This window comes from Pelmatolapia mariae, linkage group LG16_19 (assembly GCF_036321145.2).
Source record: "Pelmatolapia mariae isolate MD_Pm_ZW linkage group LG16_19, Pm_UMD_F_2, whole genome shotgun sequence".
Taxonomy (NCBI): Eukaryota; Metazoa; Chordata; class Actinopteri; order Cichliformes; family Cichlidae; genus Pelmatolapia; species Pelmatolapia mariae.
Window position 1 is genome coordinate 279,461 of NC_086241.1, and position 18,040 is coordinate 297,500.

The 18,040-nt window shown below is 47.5% G+C and overlaps 2 protein-coding genes across 7 annotated transcripts in view; both read left to right on the forward strand.

Moving 5' to 3' along the window:
• Window positions 1–5,197, forward strand: part of zeb2a (zinc finger E-box binding homeobox 2a) — a 39,825-nt gene extending 34,628 nt beyond the window's left edge. For all 3 annotated transcript variants that reach the window (XM_063497462.1, XM_063497464.1, XM_063497465.1), the window contains one exon: window positions 2,214–5,197. In XM_063497462.1, the coding sequence (XP_063353532.1) occupies window positions 2,214–2,812 (599 nt within the window). In that variant the 3' untranslated portion in view covers window positions 2,813–5,197. The remainder of the gene's footprint in view (window positions 1–2,213) is intronic.
• Window positions 5,198–7,429: 2,232 nt separating this feature from the next.
• gtdc1 (glycosyltransferase-like domain containing 1) overlaps window positions 7,430–18,040 on the forward strand; it is a 22,858-nt gene continuing 12,247 nt past the window's right edge. For 2 of the 4 annotated variants that reach the window (XM_063497473.1, XM_063497475.1), the window contains exons 1-4: window positions 7,486–7,956; window positions 11,729–11,940; window positions 13,555–13,722; window positions 14,829–15,002. In XM_063497473.1, coding sequence (XP_063353543.1) covers window positions 7,903–7,956; window positions 11,729–11,940; window positions 13,555–13,722; window positions 14,829–15,002 — 608 coding nt within the window. In that variant the 5' untranslated portion in view covers window positions 7,486–7,902. The other 2 variants (XM_063497474.1, XM_063497477.1) reach the window with 2 other exon arrangements.

Consider the following 18,040-nt stretch of genomic DNA (forward strand, 5'->3'; position numbering starts at 1 on the left):
CTTTAATGCTTTCAAGAGATTTCTCTGCAGGACTCTTCTGATCCAAATCAAAATCCTAAACGACCCCCCAGCATGTCCTGAATAAAGTCAGTGTTTCACTAAAGTTTGGTGTCTCACCTGCCTCGTCTCACCTTCACGCCTTTCGCTGCGTCACGGATAAAGGTAATCTGTGGCGTTAAGCAGAGCCACGCCCTCAGACGACTCTGGCTGCACGGCGTCAGCTCAGTTTGTCATTTTCTCACTGCTCTGGAGATAAAATCAGTGCTTTTTAAATGAGGTTTGGTTCATGTCCTGCCTCACACATTTACCCACATCACTCCCACTTAATGACCCATTAACATGCAGCATCTTTACAGCATTTCATGGAGCCTCCTTTCAGCTGCTCGCTATTAAAGGTAGTAACACGTGGTAATGACTTGTTTTCTGTTCTTGAACACTCACATTCATCTTGATTTTACTTGTGTTTTTTATTATCTCGTTGTTCTCATGATTTTATTATTTAATATTAAACAGTAATTTTTCATTGACAGACGTCAGACTGATGCTTCCTGTCGTCAGATTCGCTGCTTGTCCTGGTGTTACAGTAAAGTGGGGTTTATGATTTGGGAGTTGGGGGCTCACGGAATGATAATCATGTGTTGTTTGCATTCCTCTGATATGTGATAGAACAAAAACTGAACATGAGAATACGTCTTTGTTGTTCCCATCGATACAGGAAGTCAAACCTGCGTGTTTGTGCTAATATTGGAGTTGATCTCACCTGTGTGCCATCCTCACAGACTCAGACCTGCTCTACCTTCATCTCTTTCACTCAGTTGCATCACCCTCATGTTTCCCTCCCACCTCCAACACTTGAAGCAGGAATCCACCGTCTCAGTTATTTCTGCCGCAGTGTGTGTGTGTGTGTGTGTGTGTGTGTGTGTGTGTGTGTGTGTGTGTGTGTGTGTGTGTGTGTGTGTGTGTGTGTGTGTGTGTGTGTGTGTCAGAATGCCAGCTATGGTGGATGTTACAGGCGCTCCGGGTCTATTTGTGGCTATGATCTGCCTGTGTGTGTGTGTCGGGGTAAAGCCATGTTTTTGGTGCATGTGTGCGTGGGACGTGTGATTGGACAGCATTCAGCCTGCCAGTTGGCAGCAGCTGAAGCATCCTGTTCAGTCAGACATAAGAAATTTCCGCCTGTACAGTCGTAGTAAACCAGCTCTGTGTGTGTGTGTGTGTGTGTGTGTGCGCGTGTGTGTGCGTGTGTGTGTGTGTGTGTGTGTGTGTGTGTGTGTGTGTGTTGGGAGCTGTTACAGCTGTTAGGGTTCTTGCCCCTCCTTAAATTTAAATCCGGAGCTGTGATGTCATCGCAGCTCACCGCAGGCCGACGAAGGTTCGCGTTACCTCGTGGTGTCTCAAGCATGCCTCATTGTTGTTATGGCAACAGACAGACACCGAGGGTGTGATGAAATGTTAAAAGGATGAGTTGAAGATTTCGGTTCAAACCCGTCATGTTTTTGTTGTTTTTGGTTTTTACCGTCAGCCAATCACCGCACAGATTTCAAAGATCTGTAGGTCAATCTTCTGATTGGTGATTGTTTCAGCTGTGTCTTTGAGTTAAGAGATTTTTTTCAGCTGTAGATTTATGTCTCTTTATGAAAAAACACGTGAGAGTTTTCCATGTAGATCACAGCTGAAGTGATAAACCGTGGAAATAATCAGCAGACAGGTCGATAAATGGACAACATCACTTTTTCATTTTTATCACGCCCACATTTCATTCAGCCTAGTCTGGATTAGTTACTGCACTTCATGCCCAGTTACAGCTGTTGTGCTATGGACCAGATGTGGCCCAAAGATAATTCACATCTGGTTCCATAAAGGTGGAGCTGCGCCTGAGTTTAGGCCAGACTTCACGGAGTCGAACACCTGAATGTTTGCTTCAAAATAAAGTCTAAAATCTTCTTACCCGATTAATTAATAAACACCATCCACAGAGTCCAGACAGTTTCCAGGTCTTCATGTAGTTGGAAAACCTTGGAAGCACAAATGTTTTCTGGTTCTTTGTAGTGTTTGTACGTCCTCAGTGTCTGTAGCTGTTCACAGTTTCTTGCTCCTTCGTTGGGTTTGCAGCTGTCTGTCATGTGCTGATTCACACTGTAGCACTGCTGTGTGTCTCCGTGTCCAGCTGTGTCCGTCCTGACCGTGTCCCGCCCTCCATTGTGTTTCTGCAGGTAAACGTCCCCATCAGTGTCAGATCTGTAAGAAGGCCTTCAAACACAAGCACCACCTGATCGAGCACTCACGCCTGCACTCTGGAGAGAAGCCCTACCAGTGCGACAAGTGCGGCAAGCGCTTTTCGCATTCGGGCTCGTACTCGCAGCACATGAACCACCGCTACTCATACTGCAAGAGGGAGGCCGAGGAGCGCGAGGCGGCCGAGAGGGAGGCCAGGGACAAGGGAGGCGGAGGAGGCGTTGCAGTTGCAGGGCTGGAGCCCACCGAGCTGCTGATGAGGGGCTACATCCAGGGGCTGGGGCCCCTTGGATACTCGGACCCAGAGGACCAGCAGGAGGATGGCGGCGGTGCGATGCTGAGGGTCAGCGGTGAGGGAGGAGGAGGACGGGAGGAGAGGGAAATGGACGGCAAGATGTCTGAGGAGGTGACAGAGCGGCAGGAGGAAAGTTTCAGAAAAGGAGAGGAGGAGCAGGAGGGCGACAGCAGGAGCCAGATGGACTTGATGGGCGACGTTGAGGGTAAAGGCTCGCCGCTGCCGATGGACGAGAGTTCACGAGAAGGGAAAACAGACGGCAGGTCAGACCAGGAGGACTGATGAGGAGCAACAAAAGCTTTGGGACGCTGGCTCGATGCAGCTGCTGCTTTATGAGGGGCTGAAAGGAAGACGAGGGCCGGAGGGGACGGCGGTCATCTTCTCACACCAAATTAGTGTTTACTTTAGACTTCCTGCTGAGACTGATGGGTCACAAATGTGTTTATGGTCTGATTCAGCTTCGTTCACGTTCAGCCGACCGAAAACATAAATGATTTTAAAAAGGCTGTAATGTGCAGTTAACTTAGTATTATTAACAAAACTCGTGGCCTCTGATTTATCAGGTTCAGTCTGATTATTTTCTCCTTCAAAGTGTTTGTTGACAGCTTTTTTAATGGAGTCCTGTTTCTTTTACATTTTAAAGTTTAAGTTCTGCCGTTAGCTAAAGTGCTGGGATAGTTTTACAGCCAGGAAGGCCGAACTTTGAACCTCGGCAGTTCAGTCTGGAGCTCTCAAACCCTGAAGTTTAAGGTTTCTGCTGAGCTGATGTTAGATTTGATTTATAGATTTTTAGATCTTGGGGGCAAAACCCCAAGACCCACGGCACTAGTTTTCAACCTTTAAGTAAAAACACTGAAAATAGAGCCCAAAAAGCTTCTCCTTAAATCGCACAAGCAAGCCTATACAGTACAGAAGTATTTTTTATTATTAATGTGTTTGTGAATCCAAGAGAAGACAGGTTTACCTTGAGACCTACTGAGAAACCAGTTTTGTTGTAGCAGAACACCATTTACTAAAGACACTACCAGCAACCTTAGCAACTCTGAATGACGTGTTAGGGTTAGAGATGGTCTCGGTCTAGTTAGGGACTCTGTGGAATGAAGAGCAGGTTCACGTTGTAGTTCTCTGAACACGAGGTGTGGTCTTTGAGGCGTAGCGTGGTCGTTAATGATCCCGGCTCGATTTTGCTAGGTTAGCTTGTTTTCATCACCATGATACCTAAACACATATTCAGACCTGTGGGAGGTTTTATGTGAATGAAATAATGATGCTAGCAACATTATTTTGTATGATTTTAAGCGTTTGAGGGTAAATCTGTGGAATCACAGCCTGAACCTGATGAGTCAAAGGTCATGAGTGTTTTGTGTGAAGTTTGGTTTGATGAGCCCAAACGGAGAGGCGGGTCCACAGGAAGTCTGAACAACACTGGGATCTATTATTGTTATTATCAGTGTTAATGTTTAACTTTTAAAACGTCTCCACGCCCCAGGTAACCTCCGTCAGTCCCTGCGCGGAGACGCGACCCCATGAGCGTCCCGCCTGAAGCCGGGTGGGACCGTTTAAAAATCCACATTATGCAAAAAACGAAAACAGAAGAAGAAGAAGTCGTAATGAGTATCACTATAATGAAATGAAGCTGTTTTTAATGTACAGTATTATAAAGGCCTAAAAGCTGTGTGGTGCTATGATGTTCTTAACTTTCGGTGTGTTGTTGTGTTCGAACCTCACTTCAGGAAATTGCACTCCACTCCCTGAATCACTACAAAATAAAAGAAAAAGAAAAAAAGAGGGAATACAGCCTCGAACACTCGGCCACTTCCTGTCAGTGTTATTGTCGTATTTTATCTCCTCTTACTGTGATGTTTTTATTTTTTATTCGACTTTATTATTTTGCCAACTAACCACATGACTTTGGGCCTCCTGATTTGTTTTTTTTTTTTTGTTTGCTTTTTTTACGTGGAGGAACATTTAAACCTGTGTGATTTTCAAAATAAAACGTGGAGTCTTAAAGCGCAGAGGAAATGAAAATGAAAGGCAGAGCCCTCTGTGTGTTGAATTTTTCTCCAGAGAAAGCCTTATTATATGCAAACCTTTCACCTGTGCCATCCCTGTACAGCGCCACCTGTCCTCTGCTTCAGTATTACAGTGACGAGCTCACCTGTCCGATGCGTCAGTGTTAGCGTAGCAAGGCGTCAGTTTCTTAGTTTACACGTTTGTGCAATTTTCTGTGTTTCTGTTCACCTCAGTATTTCTGTCAGTATTACTTTTGTTTTTAATTTGAGAGTTTGCCATTTTATTTATGTGACTCATTTTATATTTCCTAATTTTATTTATTTCATACTGTAGTGTACAGTATTAGAGTTCCTCACAAACATCTATTTTAGTAAAATGATCGGAGCAAAACTCTGGAGCTTTTCTTGTTGCTTTCTTTGTTTTTTCCAAACTACTGGAAATTCTAAATTTGGGGAACTTTGGATACGAAGCTTCTGGTGAAAACACTGTATTTAAAAAAATCCACTTTATTCATCCCACTGAAGAGGTGATGAAGGACTGGTGAAGACGATGAAGGAATTCCTGAAATGTTTTATGATTTTTCATTTTTAATTTCCATGCTCGAATAAATGTAGCCAAAATCAATTTTAATAAAGCTGTGTTATTCTTCTTGTAGCACCGGGGTCTGATTCATTAACGCCTCAGCGACGAAGACGAGCGCCGTTTTTAGCTTCCTCGTGTTACCGTCACATTGCTGTTCGATCACATCATCGCTCCTCACACACACACACACCTGACCGCAGCACGCTGGCTTCAGGCTGGACCTTCGTCCTGAACATGAGCTCAGCACTGACGGATAAACTTTATTTAAACTGACAGACTCGTGTTCCGGGAGCTTAGCCTGTGACAGCATGGACCAGAAAGGAAAAGAAACACTCTGTAAACTTTACTTCCAGATGATTCGTGTGGTGGAGGAAGACTGCGCAGCTCTCTCGTTTCTCTGTCTGGTTCAGGCTGAAATCATCGCTTTTCTCCACATCAGCAGGACGCGCGCTCACAGCCTCTGTGATTTATGGCTTTTATCTGCAGATGTAAACAGGTGTGTTTCACACACAGTGCAGAGAAGAGCTGATCTGAGACCAGCGAGGACCCACACAGCCTGAGGAGAGCTGACACGGATTAAACTGCTCAGAATGAACTCGGGGTTTTTATTTTAGGCTCGTTTCTAATTAATGATTTCCTGAATAAACTATGACCTTTTTGGAATAAAGGTTGTGGTGTGAGTGCTGTCTCTCCCCACTGACAAACAAACATGCCGTCAGTAACTGAACACGTGATCGTTCACACCTTCATCCACACCTGCCGAGCGGCTCACGTCCATCCCCGCCTCCGCCTCCGCTGGGCGAGCCAACGGATGCTGTCATGAGTCCTCTTACCTGAATGATGCTGGACGTCCTGCTTCAGGTGTCTGACGGGGTACGTCCATACTGGGTCCTGTAAGCGTGGCACGCGGACGATAAAGTTTGACTTTGACGTGGTTTTAAATCAGTGTTGGTGCTGTGATCTCTGCTCTGAACCATTCGTCAGAGCGCAGCAAAGCCTTCAAACCACCTGAAACCAGCCCAACGTCACACCTGTCTCACAGGGTTTATTAATAAAGATTTATGCAATTTAACAAAACAGCCAGACAGCAGTCAGCTGACCCGTCATTGCCCTTTGATCACTGGTTAATGACTGTTAGTGAAGCAGAGTGACTCACGCAGGTGAGAACAGGTGTGTCTGGAGAGTGTGAGCTGCAGCGTTTTACCTGCGTAAACACAGTGCAAAGGTATCCTTTACTGAAGCATGAAGTACATTTATTCATGAGACACGCAGATGTGTGATGAAGACGGTCAGAGAACACCAAGTGACCCACGGACCTGCAGCATCATGTGACTGCAGTTTAACTGTTTAATAAAACAGAGAAACAGACTTTATGCAAACATGTAGGCGTGACACTCACAGAGGTCAAACGAGCCATCGTTCCATTTTTCAGCCACAACATCAGGGTCAAAGGTTAACCAGGTTAACCTGCTGCCTGCTTCTTAAAGCTGCTGGTTTTCAAAAATGTAGCCACATCTGTCCCCATGACAACAGGCGAGAGAGTCCTCTGTAACTTGTGTGAAAATTTGGGCGTGAACAGAAACTTGTCCAGGTAAGATAACACCTGGTCACACATGCACTGTGTTCAGGTGAGTCTCAGGCAGGGGCGTAGTTTCCAGGGGGGTTAGGGGGGTTATGACCCCCCCCCCCCCAATAATCAGACCCAACCAATATAACCCCCCCAATAAAATTATGAATTATCTTGCATAAATAGGCTGTTGATTTTCTTTACTCATTTCAGGTATTCCCAGCAAAATATTTGCATGTTTAATCATCTGGGAATTTACCCAGATTTATTTATTTATTTAGACAGAGATCTTGACCCCCCAAATGTTCAGCACAAAGTTACCCCGATGGCTCAGGTATATTCACATAATAATTAAACTTGGATTAAATTACTGTAAATCCCCGCCTGCTGCTAACTATACTAATGCAGTACTTACTGCGGTAGTAGCAGTACTGCTGATACTTTACTGCGTACTAAAACCACAGGCTGGTGTCTCTGAGTGTGTAATACTCTTTAAACTGCAGTTTTTAACCTCTGACTTTAAATATTTAGCCCTGCGACAGACTGGCGACTGGCGACCTGTCCAGGGTGTACCCCGCCTCTCGCCCCATGACAGCTGGGATAGGCTCCAGCACCCCCAGCGACCCTGAAAAGGATAAGCGGAAGCGAATGGATGGACTTTAATTTACATTTAACTATTTTTTCCACTCAGAAGAAAAGGCGGGAAGAGCGGCTCGGCTAGACCGACGTGATGACGTCAGACCGTGCGTATTCTGCTGTGATCCGGGAGATGCAGTCAGAGGTGAGTGTCCCGCTGTCGGTGAACTGGGCGTTCGTATGATGGTCCTCGGTGGAAGCAGACCGGCGGGTGCTCCGGTCCTCCTGCCGGCTGCCAATGGCGGGGAGGAGCGGACTTTGCACCGGGGAAGGAGAGCTACCTGATAGCGGCTAGCTGTTAGCCGCTATCAGCTAACTGAGTCCTGGTGATATGCTTTTAGAGCTAACGATGCTAACAGAGCTAACGGAGCTGAACACGTTGCAGGACGGAGAAGCCTAGAAACAGTGCTACTCCAGGACGTAGACAGAGCCCTGACTCGGTGATAAATGCGTGTGAGAGTGTTCGGGTCATTGCACTGACCACCAACAAACACCGTACCTGCGCTCAGACGCACACTGAGGTACAGGCGATGGATACCTGTGCAGGTGTTTGCTCTGAGAAACCAGTCTGTGGATGAATCAGCTGATGGGTGCACTAGTGACAGGTGAAGGCTCTGGGGTGTCTCAGGTGTGTTTTCATTTTCAGTAAGAAACATGTACCTGCTGGCGTTACTCAGGTACAGCTCCTCCACCTGTGAGGTCCAGGTGTTCTTATTTCCGCCCCATCAATGTCCAGCATCACGTTCAGGTCATCGCATCTCAGATCACAGTGGGTTTTTACTTCCCAGCTCCACAGTAAACTTCCTGTCAAAGCGAGTTTTTACTTCCCACTGTTGTCAAGTGCCTGCTCACAGGGGCCTGACTGCATTATTGTGGGGTCAGTACCTCACAGTAGAAAGCACTGTGAGGCAACTGATGTTGGGATTTGGTGCAACATAAATACATCAGAGTTGAATAAAAAACGTCGTACTGCAAAACAAGCAGTGACAGACTGGGAATGGTTTACGGATGAATTTCACAATACTGCAAAATAACCACATAGAATAATATTTATTGATTCTAAACATTAAACAGGAACACTGAGACAGATCAGAGAACTGGAGTGAGCCGTTACATTCATTCCACTCATATTCATTAGTTTCGGTGAATTTCCACAGTGGGTTTGATGTTTCACTCTGGTTTTTATTGGTTTCACTGCTGGTTTTGGTGTTTTTAATGATTATTGTAAGGAGGGCATGTGTCAGAGGCAGATTTATGAAAAGACTTTTACAGACGCCCACAGTGTTGCTAAACGCGACCATCACCTCTCTGTAGTTTTAGTTTAGTGTTGGTGAGAGTGAGGCAGGCTCTGTGGAGATCCTCTGTACATCAGTTAGTGCAGAGTCACTGTGGGCTGAGCAGGAAAACCCCACAGTGACATTTACAGTGCAGATGGGGGCGGGTGCAGCGCTACTGGGACTGTCATCACATTACTGTCCTCCAACAGGCCTCAGCATGCCACACGCAAAGTATAAAGACACGAGGGGTGGCTCAAGACTTTTGCACAGTACTGTCCATGCTGAGGGTTTAATAATGAGAGGGAAAAAAAACAAACACGTGATTGGTTCATGTCTCAGTCCAATATGACCCAGGGGTCGTGACCTTTGCTATCAGACGCGATCCGAGTCGCTCTGCAGGGCCGAGGAGGAGCATGCTCAGGTGTGCAGCAGGTGGTGAGGTCGGAGCTCAGCACAGGTCACCTCTGTGGGTTTGGACTGCTGGCTGAGGGTGGAGGCGGAGGGGCAGGTTTAGAGCAAAAGTGATGCTTCACCTCCGTGTTCATGGTCGTGCTCCTCAGGGAGCTGCTGGAGAAGAAGCTCCACAGATTAGCCAATGAGTGTGCGGTTTCACAGTCAGACACGCCCCTCGCCGTGATGCCAATGCTCGTTTTGAAACCTCGTAGCAGGGCTCCTGAAAGCTTTGGGCGATGGGCATCTGTGGTTGTAGATGGAGCTCCGTCCGTCATGGCAGGGTGGAGGCTGGCCTGCCTGATCCTGACCGGTCCGGCCGCTGCATGCTGAGGCCGTCGGGGCTCCGCCCACACCGTGATTCTGCAGCGTGCTGTTTCCAGCCTGACTCAGGCTGCGGGGGGATTCCCTACGGGGAACGCCGCTCGCATTAACCCTTTGTTTCATGTGAGTCGGCAGCTTCCAGGCGCAGTGGGAGGAAAGGTGTTTAGGTGAGATGAGTGTGAGCTGGAATCCCCCGCCGGCTCCACGGTGGAACCATCCAGCTCACATCTACTGACACGCTTCCTGCCTCGCCGTCCGGCGCTCTGGCCTCATCTATGTGCCCCTCGAGCCCAGCTTCATCGAGCACCGATCGATAATCAGTCTGATCGATCGGTCCCGGTGTGAGGATGTGAATTTCCTCTCTGATCTTTATTAAATCTCACCTCTGCACCACAGACCTGATTCTACTTCCTGTTTTCATTAATAGCAGTGTGTGTGTGTGTGTGTCAGCCTTGGGGTTGAAATGTCTCTAAGAAGATTCATTTATTTTCACGTCACTGATGTAATCATTTATTTACTGATTGAAAATCTTGGTAATGTGATCAGACACAAACATGAAAACAGTCCAATTTCTTTGAACCTGCTTTTACTGTGAAAGGTGACGAGAGGTCGAGTAAAGTAAACGAGGGTCGCTGACAGTTTCGAGGTTCGTGCACACATAACTGAAAAGTAGAAATAAACTTTATTTAAAACAAATTAAACAACACCATCCCTTCATTCATGATTCAGTCATTTTTTATTGATTCATTTGATCAAAAACAAACTGTTAAATAATCTGGTGTTTCCAACCTCTGGCTCAGGGCCTGGTGAGGGCCCAGAGCTCAGTGTGAGAGGTCAGCACAGCAAGACAAAAGCAACTTCTTTGTTTTTGTAAATAACATTGTTATTAATGATGATCAGAAATCTGAAGGTTTGTGGGGAGTGGGTGGTCAAACATGTGGTCCCAGGGCCCAAGGAGGTCGGTGCTCCTGATCAGCAGCTCGGCGGCGATGACAGGAAGCTGTGGAAAGTTCAGAGAAGAGGTTTAAGCTCGTGTGATGTAAACATGGAAACACTGATGACATCAGGCTGATTGTTGTCTGATTTCTGAATGAACAGATGTTTGACAGGAAGCGGCGCTTCGGGTAGAGCGTTCTTGGTTTCTGGGTTCCTGCTGTGTGTGTGGGCCCGGCTGCTCTGAAGGTCGCGGTGTCCTCCGACTGTATTAGACAGGAAGTTGCTTTCAGAATAACGGCCGACATTGTGCTCAGATTTGTCTGCATTAAATCGGCTCATTGGCGGCGCTGATTGCCGCGGCATGCCTGGCGATATGGACTGATTGAGCGTGTGCGGGCGCGCTGAGTGCTTTGTGGGCAGCTAAATGGAGGCGGACTGGAAATCACGGGCAGGGGATTCAGAGGAAGCCGCTGCTGCGTAAACTCCATAATGGATCCATCAGCACGCATTGTGCTGAGGGATGAGCTGCGAGCACACAACGACAGCAACAACAATGCAGCAGCAGCTAATCGCCTTGCAGCGCCCCGCCATCTCCGCCGTATCTGCTCCGGCGCAGCAGCCCGTGTGATTGGTTCAGCTCGCGTGTCAGCAGATTGGTGCAAAACTTCTGCTCCGTCCAAGTGATGAGCAGGAAAACTCCATCAGCCTGCACGCACGCTCACAAAGCCATCGCTCTCCTGTATCGCTGTGATCAATACGATCGATGGACCGTCAATGGGCCTGACGCACCGACCCCACTACTTCCTGTCTGACAGGAAGCGCTGCAGTGCTGCGTCACAACACGCGTGGCAGTAATGATCACAGTGATAATAATCATCAGTGTTATTGATCATATTGATCATGTTGGTATAAGTCATTCATGGTTTGTAAACAGTGATACACACTGTGTGTGTGTGTTACTGTCTGTTTGTGTGTTACTGCGTGTTACTGTGTGTGTGTGTGAGATTGGAGTCTGGGGTGACGTCACACACCTGAGCATCATCACACACAAACGCTGACGAGCAGCTTTCAGTCACAACAGAAACACACTCCAACATCTGTCCAGCTGCTTTAATACACCTGAGCAACAGGTAATCAGGGTCTTGGGGGCAGAGCCTATTCCAGCTCCACTCTTTAAGCTTTTCCACTTTCCCCTCTGACAGTTCAAACCCTCCTGATTTCCTGCTGTGACAGCCGGTGCACATGTGTCCTTATATGGAGCTTGTGGGCGTGGCTGCACACAGACGCTGAGCGTGCACCTGTCGCTTTAAACTGAACCTGATTCACTGACGCTCAGGTGTTTCATGACTCTGAAGAGTGTATGAAGAGTATATGACTCCATCTGTGAGTAACAGGTCTCATCTGCCCTCACAGGAGACCCCGCCTCCCGCACAGGAGACCCTGCCTCCCCGCGTCCTGCTGGTGGAGGCGTTTTACGGCGGCTCGCACAAACAGCTTATGGACCTGTTGAAGGAAAACATCGCGGGCTGCTCCGTCTTCACGCTGCCTGCCAAAAAATGGCACTGGAGGGCAAGAACAGCGGCGCTCTACTTCAGCCAGACCATCCCCGCCTGCCCGTCATACAGGTGAGACCCAGACAGGTAACACAATCCACACTTTAACCCTCACTGTGGGGTGGCTGTGGTTTAAACCTCCATGTAACTAATAAACTGTCCCCACCTGAACTCCTCGCCTCGTTAACTCTGAGCGCAACTGTCCATTAACCACTGACATCACCAAACGAGAGTCTCACAACACAGACATTTAGAGGGAGGTCTCAGAGGCCTCGCTGCTACCTGAGCAAAGACTTACCTGGTGACGGCCATGAGGGTGAGCCTGAGGATCAGAGAAGAAGCTGCACTGCATCAGCTGTGGATGCGGAGGAGGGAGGCTCGGGGAATTCCATCAGTACATGTAATGACTCAGATTAGGAATTAATCAGCGGCTGTGGTCCCTGCAGGGTAAAAACAGGTAAAACTACACCAAGGCTGGAAATGTAAGCTGCGTCAGAAAGAGCAGAGGACCGCAGACGGAACCCTGAGGAACGCCGCCTCGTGGAACCTCTTTAATGAGCATGCTCGGATTAAGTGTCATGTGATTTGTTCTGATAAAGTCCATGTGACCAACATCAGCACCTTTGTCCTCATGCTAGTAGCAGAGAGCTACACATCCGCTCAGCAGGCCGTTCCAACAAACCAACCAGCATGCTTTGCTGTCTCACACGGGCTAGTTTGAGCATTTCTTTCTAACACCTTCAGCGTCCTGTGGAGCTCGGGCTGGTCGGGCGCTCAGCTCAACATTTAGGTGATGTCATCAGTGACTGCAGAAGCAAACAGAGCTTCGAGTTCTGATCCAACTTTATTTATAAAGCAGTGTAAAACAGCCAGCACAGGAGCAAAGTGCTGCACAGGACATAAGAACAGCAGATACAACGAAACAGCAAAAGAATAAGCTCTATATTAAAAAAAACAACATCCAGTGAACTGAAAGCCATCGTCTCTCAGGGTGAAGACATTTAAAAACAGAGGCCTGTCTAATCTCTGGAGGCAGATGGTTCCACAGCGTTTCATACAGACGTGTCTACAGATGTCGTCACATCCCAAACTCTCTGTCTGACGTGTCCACAGTGACTCACCGTAACCAAGCAGGGATCACAGCGACCTGAAACCGCCGCTTTGACAAGCTGCTGATTCATATCTGATCACATCAGAGAGTGCAGATCAATACCACCGTTCTTACAGGGACAACGCTCTGACTCATCCTTGGAGCAAAGATTCACCATCTCACCACGCTGACCTTTGACCTCCTACTCCTTCAAAACACCGAGGTGTGACGAGGCACCGGCCTCTGGTCTCTCTGTGTGGGTTAGACGCCGTCACCAACTGTATGAGGACACGTCCGTGTCTCCCCCCCCCCAGAGCATGAAAGAAGCAGGGACTTTTATTTTGAAAACCCACTCTGACATTACTCAGCAAAGCCACGAACCATCACTCAAGCATCCATGTGAGCCCTGAACGCTTACTGGCCCTCTCCATCAGTGCAGCCCAGGAGAAGGAGCTCCTCCTCCGGCCTTACACCATCACCCGCTCGAAGCAGGAAGCAGGCGTCGGCTCTGCTGAGGAATTCTCAGTGTTCTGAGATGATCAGCTGAGCTGCTGACACGCTGTCTGCACCTCCTTCATCGTCTCCTCTCTCTGCAGGCTCCTCTTCAGTAGCTCCGTCCTCAGCTTGTGTGAGCTGGCGGCTCTCAGACCGGATCTGGCCCGGCTCAAGAAGGTGCTGTACTTCCACGAGAACCAGCTGCTTTATCCGGTCCGCCGACACCAGGACAGGGACTTCCAGTACGGCTACAACCAGGTGCTCTCATGGTGAGTGTGTTTGTACGGGGGGGGGGGAGTCCATGTCGTGCTGCGTTTGTAGAGCCTAACCAGAAAGTACTGCTGGGTCCAGGGCGTGGGCTGTGACACCATTAGGCTGTGAGGGTGATGCACGCAGACAGCAGCAGAAACCATGTGCTACCACAGTTACCGGTAACTGTCATTACCGTCATTGGAGCGAGTCAGCTGGTCTGGGGTTTGTGCTGGTCTGGAGCTGGCGGTGTGCCACAGAAAGCTGCCGATCAGCTTCCTGTCAGCTGTCTGAGTAATGGCTACTCTGATGTTCGTACTGCCAGCATCCAGCCAGTAAACTGACTATTGATTATTAGCTGATTGATGCGCTGTGCTCTAGTTTGCCTTGGTAAGGCAGTGTGTGATTGGTTAATGAGCTGCTGGGATGTGATTGGTTAATTGCGGGGGCTGTAGTGTTCATTAATCAGCGGCGGGACAGTAACGAGCGGCAGAAAACTGATTGTTGTTGATCTGCGGGCAGCTCGTCAATAAGCCGAGCCGCGCCGTCTCCTCTAACGTGGTTACAGTGCCATCAAATAACACAGCAGGGATCGTTAGCAGACGTCTGATTGGCCCGCGCCCAGCGGTGTCCGCACGTCTCCCCGCAAAGCCTCAGTCCAAACTAATGTATCTGATCTGGATCACTGCGTGGAGGCGTGTCTTCATGTTCACCTGAAGCTTAAACGTGACCTATGTAAACCTGCAGACAGCGGGTCCTTACGCTCCTGCCCAGGTTCTCCTCAGAGTTAGTCTGAACTTCAGGACGTAAACACAGGTGTACCTGTTCCAGGACGAAGCTCTGACCTCAGGTCAAAGTTCACGTTACACAGGTGTGTATAGGTCAAAAGCTCCAGGTGCAGACACGGCTACACACTATAAGTAAATAATTTATATGTGAGGGCAGCCAATCAGAGTTTAGTTGTCTTAAAGTGGGAGGAGCTACAGCAGCTTGTTTCAGACAGGTGACCTGAATCTGAGGTAAACTGCAGAGCGCGGCCTTCAGTGATGGAGCTTCATGTCCTCTGTCTCACCTGTGAACACGTGTGTGTGTGTGTGCGTGTGTGTGTGCGCGCGCGCGGCTCCAGCCTGGTGGCAGATGTCGTGGTCTTCAACTCCCGCTTCAACATGGACTCCTTCCTGTCATCCATCCCCTCCTTCATGAACAAGATCCCAGACCATCGCCCCAAAGACTTGGACCGCCTCATCAGGCCCAAGTGTGTGGTCCTGCACTTCCCGCTCCAGCTTCCTGATGTCAGCAGGTCAGTACACGGCAAACCTGCAGTCCCTTAACTCCTGATTGTTCTGTAAATAGTTTGAATAACTTTGCACACGATTTGTAAACAGCATAGGTTACTAAAATGTATAATTTATATTTACATTTCAAGTTATGCAAATGATTCGTTAAACATGTTTGTGTTTGTTACAGTATCCTTTTTCTACTCAGATTTTATGTTTTTGCCTGATTTTTAGATGAGCTGTGTTAGGGCTGTTCGATATAACGATATATATCGGATGACGATATAAAAACGTCTATCGTTTCATTTTACGCTATCGTTTGTTTCGTGGTGTTGCAAAATAAACTGTTTACAGCAATATTTTTTCATCATTTTGATGGTCACTGTAGCGGCTATATTAATTTCTTAAAGTTCTCTCTTTCTCTTATATTTAATATAACCACACTACGGACGGACAAGCGCTTGTTTTTTATGCGTTTTCGTTAGCAACAACGACGGTAAAACCACGGCGTGTCCGCTTGTTTATTTTCCACATGAACCTTTCACAATAAAGGTCAAGATCCTGTTGAGGCTTTTCAAAATAAAATGAGTCACGTGAAAGATGCAGAGTATTAACGGATGAGAAGGAAAAAAGAGCCGCCAGGTGCTAAAAAATAAACCTTAGACTCAAACGTTAGAACAGGCTTTTCTCCGCAGCACGTTGTGTAATAAATACTCACAAAGAAAACGGCGGCCGTTACAACTTATGTCTAAAAATGTATAGTTTCATGCATCAGTTAAAACACTCGACTCTAGGTACGCGACGCCCAGCTGGAAACACTTCACGCAAGCCGAGATGCCCGAGATTCACAGAATTTACAGGAAATGTTACATTTTTGTGATTTATATCGTTATATCGACGATAGATTTCTTAATATCGGGATATGAGATTTTGGTCATATCGCACAGCCCTAAGCTGTGTTGATACAGTCAGAATGAAAAACTAACAGTAAGTTCAGACCTGTGAGCTTGTGCTGAAAAGACTGACCCCAAACAAGGCGAGGTTTTTAAAGGTGAAATGTAGAGGTCAGAAACAGCCAATTATACCCCAGAGAGTTAAAGTAATGCGGTACATTACTTAGTTACTCCAGGATACAGATGTTTGATATACTACTGGTTACTTTACTTCCATGATCTGAAACACTGTCACCAATCACCCTGTCGTGATGAGGACGTCTGCTCTGCAGTGTCTCATGTGTCTCACGCTCCGCCCTCACACTGTGAGGAAGTAATGACACGGCCGCCATCCTCCACGTCCTCCTCCGCCATGCTCAACACAGGAAACAGGAGGGTTAACGCTCAGAAAGAGGAGGAAGCAGAGAGCTCCATGAAATCTTCATTTCACTGTAGTGACCTTTAACATTTAAACTCTCTGCTTACACGCTCTGTACCTCCATCACTGGAGCACCTGGATGAAGCTCCACCCACTCACCTTTAGCTCGAGCTGGTTAAACTCAGCAAACTGACCAATCAGCTGTAGTATTGATCGTAAAGGTGTGTTCATGATTTCTTAAAGTTACTGAAACCAAGACAACTGCATCTTAGTGACCTTTGACCTTTACTTCTCCCAGGTGGTTTCATAAAATAAACAGATGACAATCATCATGTTTTCGGTCGACTCGCTCCGAGAATGTGTGAGAGCGGAGAAACACACCTGAGCACAGCTCCCCTCTGAGACCAATCACAGCTCTGGTTTAGCTCGTTAGCTGGCAGGTGTTCCTCGTTCTTTTCTATGGCAGAAGAAGGACGGCGCTGCTTGTTGGAGCGCGTGCAGTGTGGTGTTTGTGGTCTCCATCCATCAGGCGGCTCTGACAGGTGGACTCGTGTAATTGGATAGTGATTGACCTGCGGCGGCGCACAGACGGAGCATCCATCACGGCGAGGAGGATCAATGAGCACGCCACGTGAGCAGCAGGTGTCCTCCTGCCCGCAGTGTTTGTTCTTCTCAGCTTTGTCTGCTTTCATAGTGGCTGTCACCTCCTGCAGGTCAAACTCACTGAGTGAACAACAACAACAGACCAACGAAGGTCTCTGACGCGTCCTCCTCTTCCTCCTGCAGCCTCGGCCTCTGCCTGCACCCACTGGAGTTGTCCAAAAAGTCGATACTCTGATATTAATCAATACTCAATTCATATAGAATTAAGACATCACAATATCAATAACAACAGTGTCGTCTGTGCCTCCTCCACAGTCACAGTCACTGATGATGTGACGGTTTCATTCTCAGGTCGGTGAAGGCACACAGATAATCTGTGATGGTGTAAACACTGTGTGTGTTTAGAGTAGGGTCAGAGTATTGTCACTGATTTCAGTTTGGATGCAGTCAGAAATATTATAATTCTCATCATTTATCAGCACATATCCATATTTTATATCTGTGTATAAACCAAAGCTGACACTGTGAGAGGTGTGAGCATCACAGCAGAGGCCTTTGTGTCAAAGTAACTGAGGATAAAACAGAAGAACATGAAGCAGATGTTCCTGGTCTGACTTTTTATAGCAGATAACCTTAAAATAAAACCATGAATCGACATGTAAACATTACCTGATTCTGCTGAAGTGCAGCAGAGCAAAGTCACAGAGGTTTGATTACAGACACAGCTGAGAGTTTTTAAAATGATGCCAGATTACAAAGTTTCTTCAGTTTGAACAGCAGAAATGAGGCTTTATTGTTGGAGGCCGACAGCAGTGAACACAACAGCAGGCTGGTGCGTAATGAGCAGCGAACAATGAAGAAAACAGAGATTTGTGATGGGAAATTGTTCTCTGAGTGCACTGAGAGAGAGAGAGCTGTGCAGGAAGTGTGATTTATTGTGGTGGAAGCAAAGACAGCAAAGTCAGGGAATTCATGACGATGTTTATCAAATGTGAAGTGTAGTTTGGATCTTCTTTTGCTGCTACTTCAGGGGATTTTGTTTGGAGAGTCGCGACACCTGTAGCATCAGAATCTGTGAGCTGTCGGCTTTCAGCCCCGACGGCGTGTCTGTGTGAGAAAGCCGACAGCTCACAGATTCTGATGCGTC